Source organism: Haliotis rufescens, unplaced genomic scaffold, assembly GCF_023055435.1.
Source record: "Haliotis rufescens isolate VD_foot unplaced genomic scaffold, xgHalRufe1.0.p SCAF_16, whole genome shotgun sequence".
NCBI lineage: Eukaryota > Metazoa > Mollusca > Gastropoda > Lepetellida > Haliotidae > Haliotis > Haliotis rufescens.
The window spans coordinates 16,287,780-16,309,174 of NW_025963846.1; the positions used below are offsets into that span (position 1 = coordinate 16,287,780).

At 43.2% G+C, this 21,395-nt stretch overlaps 1 protein-coding gene across 2 annotated transcripts in view; it reads right to left on the minus strand.

Moving 5' to 3' along the window:
* LOC124120949 (5-aminolevulinate synthase, erythroid-specific, mitochondrial-like) overlaps positions 1–21,395 on the minus strand; it is a 57,295-nt gene that overhangs the window by 22,309 nt on the left and 13,591 nt on the right. The window contains exon 1 of one of the 2 annotated variants that reach the window (XM_046483870.2): positions 6,174–6,246. The exons of the other annotated variant lie outside the window; for it this stretch is intronic. Within the exon in view, the coding sequence (XP_046339826.1) occupies positions 6,174–6,231 (58 nt within the window). The 5' untranslated portion in view covers positions 6,232–6,246. Of the gene's footprint in view, positions 1–6,173; positions 6,247–21,395 lie in introns of those variants that run through there. 2 annotated transcript variants of the gene reach the window in all.

Below are 21,395 nucleotides of genomic sequence, written 5' to 3' on the forward strand. Positions count from 1 at the left end.
ACATCAATATTAGAATAAGAGAAATATTTTTTGGGAAAAAGCAGGTTTAAGAAACATACATTAATATTTTAAAAAATATTTATAAAAGAAAACGAATAATAAAAAGTTTTCATAAGTATTAGAAGGGTAGTTAGAGAGAGAGGTACCGTAATTCCTCCTGAAACTGTCCAATCACGTAAAGCCAAAGGAAAGCGGAGTCCCGTGAGTGTATCAGCATGGACAAATATCTAAGTGGGGATACAGCTTTTGTTCCTCCCAGTTTTGTGTGATGGCTTGTTTACTTCCCCAAAAACACAATAAAGAATAAATGTCTCTGGTTAAATCTGGTCAAAAGACAATTGACAGTGTGTTCGAGTAACCACAGAGTAAAAATAGCCGATTGTCAGCATGGCTGCATACGTGTTTGCTATGGAAGGGGATCTGTGTTAAAATGTAATTTTTTAACGTAATATATGCTTTTAGATGCAGAAAATCTACCAAGCAGAATAATATCATTTTACAGCAAGCATAACCACATCTGTCAAGGAGACTGTAGTTTCCAATGTTTCTCATCTTATCTGACACAAGCATAATGTAATTTTGGCACAGATTGTCTTCCATAGTTTGCATTTCAAGATTTCGTAAGTCCCATGCTCACGTGGTTATTTACATAGATATTTGAACATATCTTATTGATTCAAAAAGGGTTATGTATTGACTTAACGGACATATACACAGGCTGTTTTTCTTACAAACCAACTGTACCTCAAAACAGTTCCTATACAATCCCCTCTACTAAAGCACGCACGTAATATACACCATCCTACTTCTGACTATCATCCCCCCCCCCTCTCCCCCCTTAACTGCCAATGACCCACCAAGGCAGTCTGCCCACAATGAACAAACTCTTCCCCCTAGATACGCTTCACATATTGAGATAAGTCTCTAATCTCAATGCACCTAAATGCACCAGGATCCAAATTCATGAAGAATGTATAAGTTTACGATACTAATTTTCCAAGCCTTTTAGAAGGTAATTTCTTATCAGTTTGGGGGAAAAAAGTTCAGAAAGTGGAACTCAATCACATATTCTCACCCTTATTATGTAAGGATGATATTTTCTATAAACCTGTAGAAACATGTAAGGACTAGGTGCAAACAAAATGGTAGTTCTTATGTGATTCAAATCTTTGTAAGTTTGCCAACTCAGAATTGATAAACAATAAATCTAGAGGTCAAACATATATTGTCTAATATACCAAACAAAAAGTGAAATAATTCAACTTTTACGACTGGTCGGGTATGGGAATGGGAGATGTACCGCAACGTTCTGTAAATTATTACGCCACAGCAGTTAACTGCATTTCTGACGTCATATCATTGTATGACATCATCAATGGAATGTCGCTGCACTTCAAGATTAATGGAAATACCAGTATGTAAGTATGTAATGCGCACATTTCTATCCATATGCTACAAATAATTCACTCATATTTATGATGTGGTTTACAGATTAAAGTTTTATCCAGATGTTAAATTATTTTTTTTAAAGTTAATTGCTATTTATTATACCTTATTGCAGAACTAAAATACATTTTCTTTTCTATTTCTGACATAACTTTAGAGCCATCAATAAAATAAGTGATTTCCCTAAAAGCTGCTATAGTAAACGGGGAATTTGGCATGGCTGGGAGCCCTGTGCAACATAATGAAAACATATTAAACCCCCCTCTTTTTTCAATTTGAAATTAGATTAAATCATCTTGAGTTATAGAGATAATCACATATACATAATCAGGATTTATTTCTTCACATGAATCTGATCCCATGTGTTTTGCTGACAGCAGCTTGGCTGGAGGTATCAAGCAAGTGGGTTACTTTGTAAACATGTGTCATTCAGCAGTGTCCTGTAGCAGGTGGAGAGTTCTCATTGGTCCACAGAAACAAAACAAGCAACGTGATTGGTCATGCGGCTTCAAATGACTCATTTGATTGACACATGATTGATGGCTGTTAAAATTATGTCAGAAATAGATATGTAATTGTTTTTTGGAGGCTAGTTCTTATGAGCTAGTTTTGCTGTACCAAGAGCATCATGCATAACCAGTTCAAATATGCTGGTCATAGGGGAACAACCAAAACAGGCTGACCTCAAACCCACTCCCGGCTCCCTAATGAAAATCAAATACTTTCTCCCTTACTACATTTTGTCAGTCAGTTTCACGTCAATCTTTCACTCTTAAAACAGAGTTATCTGCTTGTTGCCAGTCACTGTGTGCTATTTCTGTGTCAAGGTGACATTCAGCATCATTAATAGTACTCCAACAAGACACAGAGTAAGCAGGGCTCACTTATACCCCGGACTCCGACTCCAAAATATTTCTCAGTTCACAACATGAAAAACATCATTTTGTTTCAGAAAATACACATATCAAAATCAAACCTTGCACTGCACCTCTTCTAGGAGTTATGGGAACTGTTCCCTAAATTTGAAAAAAATCCATGCAGCAGTTTTCAAGTTATATCTCGCACAAACGCTTTAATAAGAAAATTCTAAGTGAAAAAAAGCTGTATTTGTTCAGAAAATCGAAATATTGAAAACAAACTTCACACTGCATCTCTCCTACTGGTGTAGAAACTGTGCCCTAATTGAAAAAAAATCCATTTAGTCTTTTTCAAGTCATAGGCTGCACAAATGTTGAAGTAAATAAATCCTAAGTAAAAAAAGGAAAATATCTGTATTTTTTCAGAAATTTCACACATTGACATCAAACTTCACGCTGCACCTCTCCTATAGGCATAAAAGGTGTTCACCAAGTTTGAAAAGAATCGATGTAGTAGTTTTCAAGTTATAGGTCACACACAAATGTCCTTGGAAGGACGGACAGAATTCCTTGGTCCAACTAAATGCCCCTGCTGTTTTGGGTCAGGGGCATAATGAAAGTCTAGCTTCATCTGTCTGTATATTTTCAGAATGGAAATTCCTGCATGTGATGCAATTTTCATTGCGCATCTGTGGATATTCATTGTGATCCATGACAGCTGACTTAATATACTGTAGTCAAATAATGTAACACGTCAGAGGTGCTTATCAACACTGTCAGACACTGAGACTAACAGCCCTTGAACACATAAAACATAGCCCAGCCATGTATTACAGGTCAATATCCAGGACAAACCGGAAAACTTAAACGTTGACAAGTATTGTGCGTACCAGTGTAACAGTCAAGGCTCCCTAAGGTATACATTGAAACTGGACTTGGGCACATCTCACCCTGATGTAATAAGTTGTAATCAGTCATTAATGTTGCAACACATTATCACCAAAATAGCAGCGAAAGCTGGCCTCCTATGGGAAAGCTGGCCCTTATAAGTTTGCATTAAAAGTTTCTCTGTGAAAGTTCAGTCTAGGCCTGCAGTGTTTACTCTGGGAAAGGTTTCCAAAGACTCAAGCATCAAGCATCAAGCATCAAGCATCAAGCATAAGGCCAATGTTTCCACATTTAAAAAATGAGCCTTGGCCAAAGTTTCTACTGGAAACATGTGTCCAGGGGCTCTTGCGTCAAGTCTAGGAAAAGTTTCTTCAGGTATAGTTCAATCTAGGCCAAAGATTACTAAAGAATTCAGCCTTGGCCAAAGTTTACTCTGGGAAAGTTCCTCCTAAAGCACAAATTTCCCAGTGAAAAGTTCAACTTAGGCCAAAGTGTCCACAGGAAATGTTCAATAAAAGCCAAAGATTATTCAGAAAACTTGGGCAAAGTTTACCCAGGTTGTTCTGGGCCAAAGTTTCCATGTGACAAGTTTCAGCCTAGGCCAAAGCCTATCTGAGTATATGTCTTTCAACATATGTGTATGTTATATATATCTTTGAGTCAGAGTCAGACCCCTATCACCAGACTGTAAATACCACAAGTACAATCTCTCTGTACACACAGAACATGTGTGTACTGAGTGTTGGAGCTGCTGTGTGAGGTGATTGTCAATACCAGTCTACTCTACACACCCTCCTACATACCCATGACCAACTGTCATTGACAGTTGAAAGTAAATACATGCACAATAATTCTATAATTGACGTAATTATGAGGGCCTGGTCACATAATAATGGGGGGTAACTAAAACTACTATAAGCCAAAATAAAAAATTAAAAGACATCTTGCTACAATGTATTTTTTGTGTGGCAGATAATTTCTATTTAATTTTCATAGGGACTGATAACTGATTTTATATATTGTGATAAAATATTAAATCAAAGCATGCTTATTTATTTAAGGCACCAGGAGCTTACATTAACCATGCAATAGTGAGTGAGTGAGTGAGTATGGTTTTACGCCGCTTTTAGCAATATTCCAGCAATATCACGGCGGGGGACACCAGAAATGGGCTTCACACATTGTACCCATGTCGGGAATCGAACCCGGGTCTTCGGCGTGACGAGCGAACGCTTTAACCACTAGGCTACCCGACCGCCCTTAACCATGCAATAAAGATTTTAACTGTGTCACTACTAGTCACTCAGTGTAGAGGTATGATTTGCATAAACTCCACCACTGATCAGTATTGACTTAGATTTGTATGTGAGGTGAGGTGGGGTGGGGTGGGGTGGGGTGGGATGAGGTGAGGTGGGTTGGGGTGAGGTGGGTTGGGGTGGGATGAGGTGAGGTGAGGTGAGGTGAGGTGAGGTGAGGTGAGGTGAGGTGAGGTGAAATTCTCCCTAACAAGATTGTTCCGCTCATACAGCTACGTGTATGCAGATGTGTGTGTTTGCCTGCTTGTATTAGTCCGGACTAACGCCTGAGTTTTATAGTGCTAGCCTGGCTACACTGAGATACCATCATGCAGCCACAGTTTTAACAACAACACCCCACTCAACATGGATACTAGAGACAGTATACTGAGTCCGAGGTGACCAGTCCTTGTTTTATCCCCTTAATGCCGAGCACCGGGCAGGGTAACAACAAGTACCATCTTTTAAAGTCTTTTGGTGTGACCAAGACAGGAGTAAACTACCGACATTGAGCTCTCCCGACAGATTCCGGACAAGTATAACAATGATTAAGGCAGTTCCGGAGAAGGAGGACAAATCGTGTGAACCATGGAATGAGGAGACGATGATGACCTATGATACTGCAGGGAGTTTTGGTGTTAGATTTGCAAACCACAATAACATCTCAACAATTTAATTGAAATAAACATTTTCAAACCAGTGTTTGTCACAAAACCCTACCTAACCAAACTAAACATGTCAGTTTTACTGCAAGTACAAATGATTAATTACACAGTCATCTAGCATTGATTTCAACTCTTTGTGAAAGCTACACAAAATCTATTCACTAACATAACATGTTATACATTAAAAATGATGAGAACACTTAAGTTTTCAATGAATAGAAATCACATATATTGACAAAATCATAAAAGATTCTTTTATATGACTAAAATAAATTATGAATTGAATAAAAAAACAAAAATAATGCAGAGTATATTTCTGCTCCTTAAAAATATCAGCTTGGTCTACATCAATATTGTTTTCCCGCATCTCAGGTCTACACGACACAAAGTGTGGTCGACCTTAACACAGGACCTACGTATACAGCTGATCAGCGAAGCAGAAACGTTTAGTTGGAGACACCCAACTGGCCGATTACACGTCAACTGTACATTCCCACATATGTGGCAAGCTTTCTCCCAGCTAGCATATCTTTTTGAGTGAAACAAACTAACATCTCATATTCTCTGAATGTACTTCAAATAAGTCAAATATTATTTAAATATAATTTCATTTTAATTGTGCATCTGAAAACACATCGTTAGGATAAACAAGACAAGTGGAAACAATTGATTAGTCTTCATATTTAAAAATCAACCTAATGTCAGTTGGATTTATGTTAATAATAATAGACATAAGATTGGCAATTAAATAATGGTTTTAACTGAGCTTGTTTATTGTGCCTCATCAGCTTTACAAAATGATGCAATGCAATTTCTGCCAGTAAAGACCATGAAATTCTGACTAACAGCTTGTCCAACTAATTCATCACTGACTCAGGCCTCATAAAAATGTGGAAATCATGAGAAAAGAATCTACAGATCTAGAAATAAATTTTGTTTTACCCATAAAGAGCAAAAAAGTAAAGTTATATGTGACACTGACTTGACAAATACCTGGCATGAAATGAATGATAATGGCTTACCTGGATATAAACAGGAACGATGGAGCCTGGAAAGTGGGTAAGGGAATGTGTAACACATCCCTTATATGTAGACAGCCTTGTCAATCACCTACCTGTTCAGCCAATCACACAGCTGTAAAGTATCTAAGCTCCAACCTCACTGGTGTCACATTATCAACAGTGTTAAGGCAGAAACAGGTGAAATAATGAGCTTGGGGGATGATGCCTGGGAGGGGGTGGGGGAGTAACGTGTCTCTGGACCAACCAACATTCATGGGTGAGGGATAGTATCTTGCCATTCATCTTTTTAATAGTTGTATCAAATTGTTTGAGGGAAGGTCATATTTGGGGATAGGGGTACTGATTTGGGTAGGGTGGGAACTGGAATAGGGGTACTGATTTGGGTAGGGTGGGGACTGGGTGAGGTAAGAGACTGGGGAAGGTGTGGAGACTGGGGTAGCGTGGCAACTGGGGTAGGGTGGAGACAGGGGTAGGGTGGAGACTGGGGTAGGGGTGGAGACTGGGGTAGGGGTGGAGACTGGGGTAGGGTGGGGACTGGGGTAGGGTGGAGACTGGGGTAGGGGTGGAGACTGGGGCACGGTGGAGACTGGGGTAGGGTGGGGAATGGTGTAGGGGTTGAGACTGGGGTAGGGTGGGGACTGGGTGATGGTGGAGACTAGGGAAGGTGTGGAGACTGCTGAAGGTGTGGAGAGTGGGTGAGGGTGGATACTAGGTTAGGGGTGGGGACAGTGGTAGGGTGGAGACTGGGATGGAGACTGGGGTAGGGTGGAGACTAGGGTAGGGGTGGAGACTGGGGTAGGGTGGAGACTGGGGTAGGGTGGGGACTGGGGTAGGAGTGGAGACTGGGGTAGGGTGGGGACTGGGTGATGGTGGAGACTAGGGAAGGTGTGGAGACTGCTGAGGGTGTGGAGAGCGGGTGAGGGTGGAGACTAGGTTAGGGGTGGGGACTGGGATAGGGTGGAGACTGGGGTAGGGTGGAGACTAGGTTAGGGGTGGAGACTGGGGAGGGTGTGGAGACTGGGTGAGGTTTGAGACTGGGGAAAGCGTGAAGACTGGGGAAAGCGTGGAGACTGGGGTAGGGTGGAGACTAGGTTAGGGGTGGAGACTGGGGAAAGTGTGGAGACTGGGTGAGGATGGAGTCTGGGGTAGGGTTGGACCTGGGTGAGGGCGGGGACTGGGGTAGAGTCTGGGACTGGGGCAGAGGTGGAGACTGGGAGACAGGGGTAGGAATGGGGACTTGGGAAGGTGTGGAGGCTGGGGTGGGGACTGGGGTAGGGTGGGGACTGGGGTAGGGTGGAGACTGGGGTAGGGTAGGTTGGGGACTGGGGTAGGGTGTGGACTTGGTTAGGGGTGGGGACTGGGTGATGGTGGAGACTAGGGTAGGGTGGAGACTGGGGTAGGCTGGAAACTGGGGTAGGGCTGGGACTGGGGTAGGGTAGAGTGGCGACAGGGGTAGGGTGGGGACTGGGGTAGGGTGGGGACTGGGGTAGGGTGGAGACTGGGGTAGGCTGGAAACTGGGATAGGGCTGGGACTGGGGTAGGGTAGGGTGGTGACAGGGGTAGGGTGGGGACTGGGGTAGGGTGGCGACTGGGGTAGGGTGGCAACTGGGGTAGGGTGGGGACTGGGGTAGGGTGGAGACTGGGGTAGGGTGGGGACTGGGATAGGGTGGCGACAGAGGTAGGGTGGGGACTTGGGTAGGGTGGGGACTGGGGTAGGGTGTGGACTTGGTTAGGGGTGGGGACTGGGTGATGGTGGAGACTAGGGAAGGTGTGGAGACTGGAGTAGGGATTGAGACTGGGTAAAGTTTGGAGACTGGGGTAGGGTGGGGACTGGGGTAGGGTGGGGACTGGGATGGAGACTGGGGTTGAGTGGGGACTGGGGTAGGGCGGGGACTAGGGTAGGGTGGGGACAGGGGTAGGGTGGGGACTGGGGTAGGGTGGGGACTGGGGTAGGGCGGGGACTGGGGTAGGGTGGGGACTGGGGTAGGGTGGGGACTGGGGTAGGGCGGGGACAGGGGTAGGGTGGGGACTGGGATGGAGACTGGGGTAGGAATGGAGACTGGGGTAGGGGTGGAGACTGGGGTAGGATGGAGACTGGGGTAGGGGTGGAGACTGGGGTAGGGGTGGAGACTGGGGTAGGAATGGAGACTGGGGTAGGGTGGGGACTGGGGTAGGGTGGCGACAGGGGTAGGGTGGGGACTGGGGTAGGGTGGGGACTTGGGTAGGGTGGCAACAGGGGTAGGGTGGCGACAGGGGTAGGGTGGGGACTGGGGTAGGGTGGCGACAGGGGTAGGGTGGCGACAGGGGTAGGGTCGGGACTGGGATGGAGACTGGGGTAGGAATGGAGACTGGGGTAGGGTGGGGACTGGGGTAGGGTGGGGACTTGGGTAGGGTGGGGACTGGGGTAGGCTGGAAACTGAGGTAGGGCTGGGACTGAGGTAGGGTAGGGTGGGGACTTGGGTAGGTCGGGGACTGGGGTAGGGTTAGGGGTGGGTTAGGGTTAGGGGTGGGGACTGGGTGATGGTGGAGACTAGGAAAGGTGTGGAGACTGGGGAAAATTGGAGACTGGGGTAGGGTGGGGACTGGGGAAGGGTGGGGACTGGGGTAGGGATTGAGACTGGGGTAGGGGTGGAGCCTTGGGTAGGGGGAGGGGGGGGGACTGGGTGGGTTGGGGACTGGGGTAGGGGTGGAGCCTGGGGTAGGGATGGAGACTGGGGTAGGGGTGGAGACTGGGGAAGGTGTGGAGACTGAGGTGGAGACTGGGGTAGGGTGGGGACAGGGGTAGGGTGGGGACCCGGGTGGAGACTGGGTAGGAATGGAGATTGGGGAAAGTTTGGAGACTGGGGTAGGGTGGCAACAGGGGTAGGGTGGGGACTTGGGTAGGGGTGGAGATTGGGGTAGAATGAAGACTGGGGTAGGGATTGAGACTGGGGAAAGTTTGGAGACTAGGGTAGGGTGGCGACAGGGGTAGGGTGGGGACTGGGATGGAGACTGGGGTAGGGATTGAGACTAGGGATGTTGTGGGGACTGGGGTAGGGTGGGGACTGGGGTAGGGTGGGGATGGAGGTAGGGTGGGGAAGGAGGTAGGATGGGGAATGGGGTAGGGTGGGGACTTGGGTAGGGTGGAGACTGGGGTAGGGGTGGAGATTGGGGTAGGGATGGAGATTGGGGTAGGGTGGGGACTGGGGTGGGGTGGAGACTGGGGTAGGGATGGAGACTGGGGTAGGGTGGGGACTGGGGTAGGGGTGGAGATTGGGTTAGAATGGAAACTGGGGTAGGGATAGAGACTGGGGTAGGGTGGGAACTTGGGTAGGAATGGAGACTGGGGAAGTGGTGGAGACTGGGGAAGGTGTGGAGACTGGGGTAGGGTGGGGACTGGGGTAGGGGTGGAGATTGGGGTAGAATGGAAACTGGGGTAGGGATAGAGACTGGGGTAGGGTGGGAACTTGGGTAGAAATGGAGACTGGGGAAGTGGTGGAGACTGGGGAAGGTGTGGAGACTGGGGTAGGGTGGGGACTGGGGTAGGGAGGCTACCACACTATACCTATCACTTGAAGAAGAAAATGTCCTTGGACAACTGAAATGCAAGATTTCACATCACGTTGACTGATCACCTGTAACAAGTCTTAACAAGTATTTTACAGATGCTTCCTTCATGAACTTCCGCTGTGCTACACACCCTGAATGCATACCCTTTTACACTGTACCTATTCAGCACTTTAACAAACTCACCTCTCATACTTTACACTGTCAATCAAGTGTAAGTTCAAACGTTCTTGACATAACTAGCTAACAATAGAAGTGCTGTATATACCACAATAACCTTTAACACAAACCAGAGAACGGCAATTATAATCAGCATTTATACATGATGAATGGGCAACTAATGTCAGATTGTCCCTCAATTTGTGAGCTTCTATTTAATTGAAGTATAAGATCCAAGGTACAAGCACAAGCACATCATACAGTAGTCTTTGTTGTAATAAATAAAATGCAAGTGATTCCGTGGCATCTGATTGGTTAATCTCGCATGCGTTTGGGTTTCCATAAATAAAAAAATTTGTAGGCCACACCCACTAACGGACAACTGTTTTCTGATTGCCTGATAATAGAATGGGTGGGGCTTGTGTTGCATTACTGCGCTGATTAATGTCACTGATTCCGTACTGTTGCCTACAGGTTTTATTGTGTTTATGATTAATTATGCAGTTTGACGTTATTATTGTTGATGTTTCTACCTCCATAAATGCAAGAAATAAGGCAGTCAACTCCATTTATGGAGCTTTGAGGTGAGGTGAAATGGGGTTTAACGTTGCATCCAAGATTATTGCACTTATATAGCGACGTGCATGCACAGGTGTGTGTGTGTGTGTGGCTGCTTGTACTAGTCCGGACTGATGCTGATTTATAGTGCCAGCTCACTGAGATACAATGCCGCAGTTTAACATGAATACCCCCACTCAGACACAGTATACTGACTCCGAGCCGACCAGTCCTTGTTTTAGCCCCTTAATGTCGAACGCCAGACAGGGTAACAAGTACCATCTTTTAACGTCTTTTGGTATGACGCGGCCGGGGATCGAACCCCGGACCTTCCGCTCTCTGAGCGGACGCTCTACCACTAGACCACGGAGGCGGCTATGGAGCTTTGAAGGTAAAATCTGGACCCACTTGCACAAAGTGATCTTAGTGCTACAACTATTGCGAGCCTGTGTTAGCACTAAGATGCCTTTGTGCAAGTGGGCCCTGGTGTGCACATTGTGTACATCCTTGTAGCAGTCATTAATGCAAAGTGTGCACACCAGGTTTTATGTTTATTTAAGAAATAACCAATTTGTGGGAGTTGTTTATCGTACAATAAAAAACTGTGCCCCTTATGGTTTATTCTCCCTGCAGTGTTTCATTGTACGATAAACGACCGCAAGTCGTTTACTTCTTACATGAGATATCGACACTTTGTACATTATGTAAATGTTCGTGAACATCACGAGCCAGTTCAGCTGCATAGATAGATGCTCATGATGACAATCACTGGATTGTCTGGTCCAGACTTGATTATTTACAGACCGCCGTCATATAGCTGAAATATTACTGAGTGCGGTGTTAAACAACAAACAAACATCCCATGCTGATTAATCATGAAAGTAATTTTTTCTGGCTGTGGATTTATGCAATCGTGTGACATTGTTTGGGTTGCTTAAGTAGAATTCTGGTTAAGTCGGCACTTCTGGCTCAGTCCCTTCAATTGCTTCTTAATGAGTTTAATCACTGAAAACATGATGTACTATCTCCAGAACAGTGAAGGCAAGGATAATCACTGCCAACCTGGGTGGATTAATGCAGTGCTCTGATAAAACTAACTCTGAGGTAATAACATCATGCGTGAACCTTCTCTCACTTTCTATAAAAAAGGGTAAAAAAAAAATAAAGATGCAAGACTCTGTAGCTCACCTGAAATTATCTGGACAATAATTTTAAATGACAGTGAGTGAGTGAGTGAGTTGGGTTTAACGCCGCTTTTAACAGTATTCCAGTTATATCATGGTGTGTCAGCTTAATGTGGGAGGAAAGCCCGAAGTGATACAGGTCTCAGACGTTTACCACTTCGATGCAACCCATGAGCATGGGTATGGTGCTGACAAACCTAGAAACGTAATCGGGGTGAACCGGGATTCGAACCCACAATCATAGGTTTCTGGCGTGCCCAAGGGACGCAACTCTGCACAGCAAATCGCGGCGCCTTAGACAACTGGGCCACCCATGCCCCCGACAGTGAGTGAGTATGGTTTTAATAAGGTTTTAACAATATTCATTCAATATAAAGGTGGGCGACATCTTACAATTATACTTCACATCATATAACCTTAAAGTCACGACGTGAGTAGCCGAGTGATTATACCATACAGTGGGTAGCCTGGTGGTTATACCATACAGTGGGTAGCCTGGTGGTTATACCATACAGTGGGTAGCCTGTAGGTTATACCATACAGTGGGTATCCTGGTGGTTATACCATACAGTGGGTAGCCTGGTGGTTATACCATACAGTGGGTAGCCTGGTGATTATACCATACAGTGGGTAGCCTGGTGGTTATACCAGACAGTGGGTAGACAGTGGGTAGCCTGGTGGTTATACCAGACAGTGGGTAGCCTGGTGGTTGTACCATACAGTGGGTAGCTTGGTGGTTATACCATACAGTGGGTAGCCTGGTGGTTATACCAGACAGTGGGTAGACTGGTGATTATACCATACAGTGGGTAGCCTGGTGGTTATACCAGACAGTGGGTAGACTGGTGGTTGTACCATACAGTGGGTAGCTTGGTGGTTATACCAGACAGTGGGTAGCTTGGTGGTTATACCAGACAGTGGGTAGCCTGGTGGTTGTACCATACTGTGGGTAGCCTGGTGGTTATACCATACAGTGGGTAGCCTTGTGGTTGTACCATACTGTGGGTAGCCTGGTGGTTATACCATACAGTGTATAGCCTGGTGGTTATACCATACAGGGGGTAGCCTGGTGGTTATACCATACAGTGGGTAGCTTGGTGGTTATACCATACAGTGGGTAGCCTGGTGGTTATACCATACAGTGGGTAGCCTGGTGGTTATACCATACAGTGGGTAGCCTGGTGGTTATACCATACAGTGGGTAGCCTGTTATACCATACAGTGGGTAGCCTGGTGGTTATACCATACAATGAGTAACCTGGTGGTTATACCATACAGTGTATAGCCTGGTGGTTATACCATACAGTGGGTAACCTGGTGGTTATACCACATGGTGGTAGCCTGGTGGTTATACCATACAGTGGGAAGCCTGGTGGTTATACCATACAGGGGGTAGCCTGGTGGTTATACCATACAGCAGGTAGCCTGGTGGTTATACCATACAGTGGGTAGCCTGGTGGTTATACCATACAGTGGGTAGCCTGGTGGTTATACCATACAGTGGGTAGCCTGGTGGTTATACCATACAGTGGGTAACCTGGTGGTTATACCATAGTGGGTAACCTGGTGGTTATACCACATGGTGGGTAGCCTGGTGGTTATACCATACAGTGGGTAGCCTGGTGGTTATACCATACAGGGGGTAGCCTGGTGGTTATACCATACAGCAGGTAGCCTGGTGGTTATACCATACAGTGGGTAGCCTGGTGGTTATACCATACAGTGGGTAGCCTGGTGGTTATACCATACAGTGGGTAGCCTGGTGGTTATACCATACAGTGGGTAACCTGGTGGTTATACCATAGTGGGTAACCTGGTGGTTATACCACATGGTGGGTAGCCTGGTGGTTATACCATACAGTGGGTAGCCTGGTGGTTATACCATACAGGGGGTAGCCTGGTGGTTATACCATACAGTGGGTAGACTGGTGGTTATACCATACAGTGAGTAACCTGGTGGTTATACCATACAGTGGGTAGCCTGGTGGTTATACCATACAGTGGGTAGCCTGGTGGTTATACCATACAGTGGGTAGCTTGGTGGTTATACCATACAGTGGGTAGCCTGGTGGTTATACCATACAATGAGTAACCTGGTGGTTATACCATACAGTGGGGAGCCTGGTTATACCATACAGTGGGTAGCCTGGTGGTTATACCATACAGTGAGTAACCTGGTGGTTATACCATACAGTGGGTAGCCTGGTGGTTGTACCATACAGTGGAAGCCTGGTGGTTACACCATACAGTGGGTAGCCTGGTGGTTGTACCATACAGTGGGTAGCCTGTTATACCATACAAAATTAGATAATCTGAAACTCTATTTGCTGCATTTTGGGACTGTTTATGTTACATCTTATTTGCTACAAATATAGGTAATTTATCTATTATAATTTTTTATTAATAATATATATATATATATATACGTGTTTCACCAACACATCTTTGACTTTCATTCAAGAAACATCTATGATGACAAATGAAATATGAACATTAAAACAAATCGATAACATTTCTTTCATGTGTTTTTACATGTTCATTCGTAGTATGTGATGGTTTTATTTTTTTCATTTTCATATTTTAACACAAGCCAACCTATCATCATAATAAAAATAGTTGTGAGAGCGTGGATTGCTTACGTCACAAAGTATTATATTTTGTGAAACTGTTACTTTAAAGGGCTCTCTGCTTGCCTCAGGGAAATACTTGTAAGTATAGCTACATGAAACTAGGTTCAGTATGTACAGCATGGGTCATTTTGAACACTTCCTCCCTTGAAAAAGGAATTGATTGTTCTACAATGCACCCCTGATTTTAATTTCTTGCTCATTTTAGGATATTACAGTTCAGAATATCATATTAAACGGAAACAAGTTACTAGTAGACTTCTAATAGACTATTCGTTTGTCGCTGGGTTGTCATGATGATCTAAAATAGCCTTTCAATCTTCGTTGACAGTCTATATTAACAATGTGCATTGTGTCAACAAAGGGACATCACTCTCAAAACTTAATAAACCATCTACCACTAAAGTCCTAAAGTGTGGAGAGATTCCCATTTTCAAGTTAGACCATAAAATCATGTCCGACATCTAGAGTTTAGATTAATAATTTACTGCGTAGATGGTAAATTGAGGTCTACTTTTTCTTGGAAAAAAATTGTGCTTTTGGAGGCAGTAAGCAACTGATTTTCCACTACAATGGTAGTTTCACCCCCTGTCTGCCCCCAACTTTTTCTGGCAAGATTTATCATATATTACTGATCAGAACTGCACCAATTTAACCTTCTCAACAACATTATTAAATTGACAATTGTCCATCAAATTAAAGCACCTAAAGACATCACCTAGTTTCAGATATAACCTAATTTCATTGATGACATGCTTTAAGACATCTGAACCAGATTTTGATCCTATGTTATAACAGGGCAAAAAGAAGCCACATAGGTTTGACAGGGTCACAGCAGATATGGTCATACTCCAGAAACCATCAACAGCGGTCCGTTCTACTCTCCAGCTGCCTGTGTCAAGTTCCACTTTATAGCCCTAATTCCGACTGTATGCACACATCCTTTCTGCACTGTGGCTTTACTGCCCATACATCTCTTACGACCTGGTTCTTACCTCACAGGGTCTGTCATTGTTGTACATCTCACACGAGCTTCAAAAACATAACTTACACACAGCCATTGGTCTCATATTTTAACTGGCAATAAAGTCAAATTTAGTCTTTGGGCATCATAAAGTATAACACAGCTTGCAGGTTAAAGTATTTTGATGCATTTCGTATTTTCACCTTCATTTCCATTTTGATCATGACTAAGAATTCCTGTTTTTACTCCCAAACTACAGCTGTTATGAATTGAGTGATAGGCATTTCTTTTAAGTTGACGTTTGACAATGTATACAAAAAAAATGATGGATAACAACTTAATCATGCTGTAATCGCGACATTTCTTTATACATCCTTATACCCTTGTCAAACAAAACTGAATAATGAGTGAGTGAGTGAGTTTGGTTTAAAGCCGTTTTTAACAGTATTCCAGTTATATCACAGCGTGTCAGCTTAATGTGGGAGGAAAGCCCGAAGTGATACAGGTCTCAGACGTTTACCACTTCGGTGCGGGTATGGTGCTGACAAACCTAGAAACATAATCGGGGCAAACCGGGATTCAAACCCACAATCATAGGTTTCTGGCGTGCCCAAGGGACGGAACTCTGCGGTGCCTTAGACGACTGGGCCACCCGTGCCCCCGTGACTGATCAGGGTAAACATGATCTCTGTGGAGGTTTCTATGTAACTTCAATGAACTGCATTTGTCCCACTTGTATGCCTCCTCCCAAAACTGCCATAAAATTAGAAAGCCACATGATAAAATCTTAACAGCACACCTCACTGCTTTTTGCACTTTTAAGGGAGCTGGATTTCTTCCATGCAGTGTGAAACATCAATAATGAAATGTACTTTTCTTTCTGGATTGGATTCAGAACATGCAGTAAGTGACAGTCTGTCAATGTCAACATTTAGTTTCATAAAAGCATGGTATGACCCCACTCCATCCATGGTCACGAACATCACTCTAAAATTCCACATGGCAAGAGTGAGTATCAACAGCTTCAGGAAACATGCAGCGAGTTTCAGATGCACTGGCTGTCTGAACAGGAAAGTGAGCAAATTGGAAACGAAGACCTCCCATTCCTATGAACAGCATCTGACCAGCGTTCGAAATACCTGCCTGCCCGATGGTCCGAGACGGGTTGATTTCAACTCGGGCTGTCAGATTTTCAAATCCCCCTGCCCGACGGTCGGGTTATATTTCATAGGCGAAAATATTCTAAATATTTCCCGATGATAAGCATTAATTCACATGTAAAGATGAATGATAAAATGTAACCAAAAAGAAACCCCGTTAGCTTTTAGACAACCTAACATTTAGCGATGCGCTTATGCTACAAGCAATCAGTTTTCATATTTTTAATTAAATTATCCTCAGAAACATATGATTATAGTGGGCAGGCAGGTTTTGGTCAGGGCTGGCAAGTATTTCAGCTAGCCAGTCCTGTGGTCTGGCTGAAATGTTTGGGAGTTTCATACCCTGATCTGACATACATGAGTTACCAAATGCTTCTTCTTGGTTCCACTCTGGGTTGTTTTCATGTGTCCAGACTCTGGAAAATTTTCTACAAAGCCACCAAACTGTATGCTTGTGCCACTTCTTACCATTTGGATGTCTGACTGTATTGACATTTCATCAATCAGAATCCCCCCAGTTCTTCCAGAACCAGGTATCTTTAACCTCTCTGCTTCATTGTGCATCCAGAGAAACACTTCATCAGACAACACTGCCCCTTGTTCAATGGAGTTTTTCTAAAGAAGAAGGAGTGATTGTGATGGAAGTAACAGCTGTCCATTATTTCTTATATACTACTCAAAATAAGTTAAGGATCACCCGATTCTTTCATATTGGTAATGTTAATCTGTCATGGCATGAGAGATTAACTATTGTAATATGGAAGAATCGGGTGATCCTTAACTTCTTTTGAGTAGTATATCTCGGTAACTGCACTGGCGCACTGTCTATAATATCAAGCAGGTTTACAGAACAGATTTTGGTCCAACAGTTATTTTGAGGATTCTTGATGGAGGAGTTGTGTTTGATGCATTAGGTACAAGTATTAACTTCCTTAAGGCAGCTATCCTTGTCAAAAGAGGCGACTAACAGGAACAGGTGGTCAGGCTCGCTGACTTGGTCGATGCATGTCATCGTATCCCCATTGCTTGATCGATACTCATGATGTCAATCACTGGATTGTCTGGTCCAGACTCTATTATTTACAGACCGCCGTCACATAGCTTGAATATTGCTGAGTGCGGCGTTAAACAACAAACAATCAAGCAATTATATCATGATATGACTTAATTTCTGTTAATTAAATTCATCATACAGTCAGTGGATCTAAATCATAAATTATCCGCAGTTGGAAAAGTACAAAACAGATTACAGGACTTCAAGTTTTTAACTTAGATCATAAAGATGGCAAATCTCTTGAAATGCATAAAACATGATACATTAGCATGGAAAGAAAGTAACAACTTACCAATTAACTGTTGACAAAAAAATATTTTATTTATAGCCAGTCAGATTGCCATCTGTTTTCAGTTGGGGGATATCAAAGGCCAAGGTCGTCAATGGCAAACAGGGCATGGCACAGGCCCGATTGAGATGAATAAATGTAGATAAACTCAATATGCCATTATGGCTTTTAGATTTAGGTGTCTCGAAAAGATGATGGATGGGCTGACAGGTGCCATCGATTCAGTGTGTTTGATGCGTGGGGTTTGTGTATATGATACAATGAACAAGAAATTCGGTAAGTTTGCAGTACAAATTCTAGCAGGGATTTTGGATCGGAATAAAAAAAGCATAACGGTTAGAGCTTTCGAAGATGCTCTCTCCCAAAGAACGGCTTCTACCGGTAATTTTGTCATCTATCTCTTATTCTGTAGCTAAATGTATTGTCTTGAAATGAGTGTAAGTTCTTTAGGGTTATTTATAGTGAATATTGTTGAATTCATCATAGAATGAACTTGGTGTGTCGACCTCGTTACATCCCACTCCTTTTATATGGTACTATGACCCCGTTAGTGACCGTATATATCTTGCTGCTAATTTTGGCGTTACAAGCCCCTGTGCTTTCTTCAGGAGCACTCACAATTAATGATGTAAATATATGCATTTGATGTCCTGGAATGAACTTAATGGCTTAGACATTGTTAAATATACAAGCGTTACACTTCATGACTGTCTTCATTCTGGCGAAACAGGTCCTGGTCTTTGAGCTCTGTATATATATAACGTTCATAACAAGCCCAATTCTTCCACTTTAAGCACTAATTTCACGGCACATTACTGCTCGTAACTATTTCATGTCATCTGAGAGAAAATATTTAGTCCATAATAAATTAACCGCTATTTAATCATCCATTTTTCAAAACAAAAAAAGTAGGGAGTGCGGTTTAATATTTTAAGCTGTCAATAAAGTTGTCAAGTTGAAGACTGACTTAAATAACAAAGATAATAAACACTGATTTCAACAGTAGCAGTTGGATATATCTGTGTCAAACCTATTTTGGTTTTCCCTGCCTTGACTCATACTTGTACATTTATGAATTTATCTTCAATTCACGTTAACTTGGCAAGTTCCCCACAAGCAAACTTGTTGAAAATTTTCACAAGACTCATAGACTCTGGCAAGGACAGGCATACCAGTCTTAAATGGTTTGCACACCCTATGGTACTTTCACAGTAGGGAGCACCATCTTGACAACTGACAGCAAGCAGCTGATAGGCAGACACACACCATAGGCAGGCACACACCATAGGCAGACACACACCATAGGCAGGCACACACTAAGAGTCCCTTGTAGACCAGTTCAAGCCATGTTGTAGTTATGTAATGGCTGTGCAAATGGAGGGTTGTTTAGTCTGGAGTCTGGCGGGGACGATAATCTAGGAATGAATTTATTATGGCCTTATAGTGAACATTTTCAGTCATCTTGAAATGGTTCATCTCCTGGTCTTCTAATCTTACTAACTATGCAAAACAATCAGAAATTAGATTTAGTTTCAAGCTCTGTAACTATTTAGGGATGTAGAAGAAATGTAGAGACAATGAAATCCATGTTAATTCTCATAACTTTAATAATATTTGCCAACTGCAGTTTTTAGAAAGTTTTTTTCGGAAAATGCTTTTCATTCAACCATCAACTGATTCAAACTGTTCTCACTGAAAGAAAAAAAATAAAATAGTGCCCTGGCACTGTAGCTCACCTGGATAGTAGGCAACAGTTAATAACCAAAGATAGAACTAAAGTTGCTGTCACCATTGATATTCAAACATTTTCTGCATTAAGAAAAAACTAACACTAAAATCTAATGAACTGAACCAAAATACAATGTCAGCATAAGGAGAGACATAAGTGCCACATTCATGACCAACTCATGTTATTCCAGGACAAGCCGAATAGCGACTCGTGCCCCTCTCATGGCCATTTTTGCGACCGGGTTCCGTCTTAGCGCAAACGGGCATACCTAAAACAATTGTCAACTTGTTGCGGAATGGTTCACACATATTTCCCCATATATTATATATATTTCAGATGCAATTTAAAGCACATCGGGACGTGCGGAATTATACAGTATGATTGAACACATTTAACTGTGTCTTGGATATATTTTTAGATGCAAGACATATGTAAAATCCAAAATTATTTTTGAGGGATTCTTTTACAAAGAACTTGAAATCATACGCACATTCTGATTGGTTTGTCGTATTTTCGCACATAACATTCATGGATAGGGTGACGAGTTTTCTTGCAGGTTACGGAAAGGGGCGAGTGGTAACGAATGATACGTGCCAAAGTTCAGTTGCTTCAACCTGGTAATTTCAGAGAGGTTTACAGAGGTCAATGTGTTTTCTGTGAGAATCTGACCGCCTCCGTGGTCTAGTGCTAGAGCGTCAGCCCAGAGAGCGGAAGGTCCGGGGTTTGATCCCTGGGCCGCATCATACCAGAAGACATTAAAAGATGGTACTTGTTGTCACCCTGTCTGGCGCTTGGCATTAAGGGGCTAAAACAAGGACTGGTCGGCGCGGAGTTGGTATACTGCGTCTGAGTGGGGTATGCATGTCAAACTGTAGCATGGTATCTCAGTGAGCTGGCACAATAAATCCCAATCAGTCCAGACACGCAGGCACATCTTAAAGCCCCATCCTGACTATAAATAGCTCACAAGGAGGCGGTGTTCAGTTTCAAACGTCAACACAATGTAAACACAATGAAAACACAACGTAAAACGTAAACACAACCATGCTTCAGCCAAATGACAGCATGGTGCATCATGACTTTCACAAATGTGAACCAGGGTCTTCAAGATGACAAGGCAACACCTTATCAACTAAGCTATCCTACCAACCGTGATAGGCCTCAACCAAAACATGGTTTAATCTTGCACACAACACTGCAATAAGCTCTGCAAAACATGTGATAAAATTCATCCCTACCTTACTGAGACGGATAAACCACACACAACAGGTACAATAGATCCTAATGTACTTTCATGACACAATGGTGGATTGTCCTCAGCCAATCCCTTGCTGATAAGACCTGATTACCTACAATGTGTTACTGCCTGTGCGCTTGTTAATCAGTCATTTCTCATAACTCACCTTGAACGCTGGCTTATTAATACTACCCCAATTGATACACAGCTGTTCTTCTAGATGTGTATGTACAGTTGTATAATATTCAATATTTTCCTTTGAAAGTGTTATTTAATATACTATACTGCTACTGTAGCACCTGTGCTTGTAATAATCGATATGTGTCATCCACATTTTTCTGATTGATGTTTTGAATTTTGTTCTTATGAAAAAATGCTATCTAACTCCACAGTCAGCAATATTCAAACTATATGTTGTCTTGTTTATTGCTTTAAGCTGCAATATTCTAGCTATATTATGGTGGTTTGTTTTTGTTGTTTGTTGTTTGTTGTTTAATACTGACTCAGCAATATTCCAGTTATATGATGGTAGTGATGGTAAATAATCGAATCTGGACCAGACAATACAGTGATTGACATCATGAGCATTGATTCACGCAACTTGGATACAATGACATGCATCAAACAAGTCAGCAAGTCTGACCAACGATCCAGTTAGTCGCCTCTTACGACAAGCATAGTCGCCTTTTTTCGGCAAGCATGGGTTGCTGAAGAC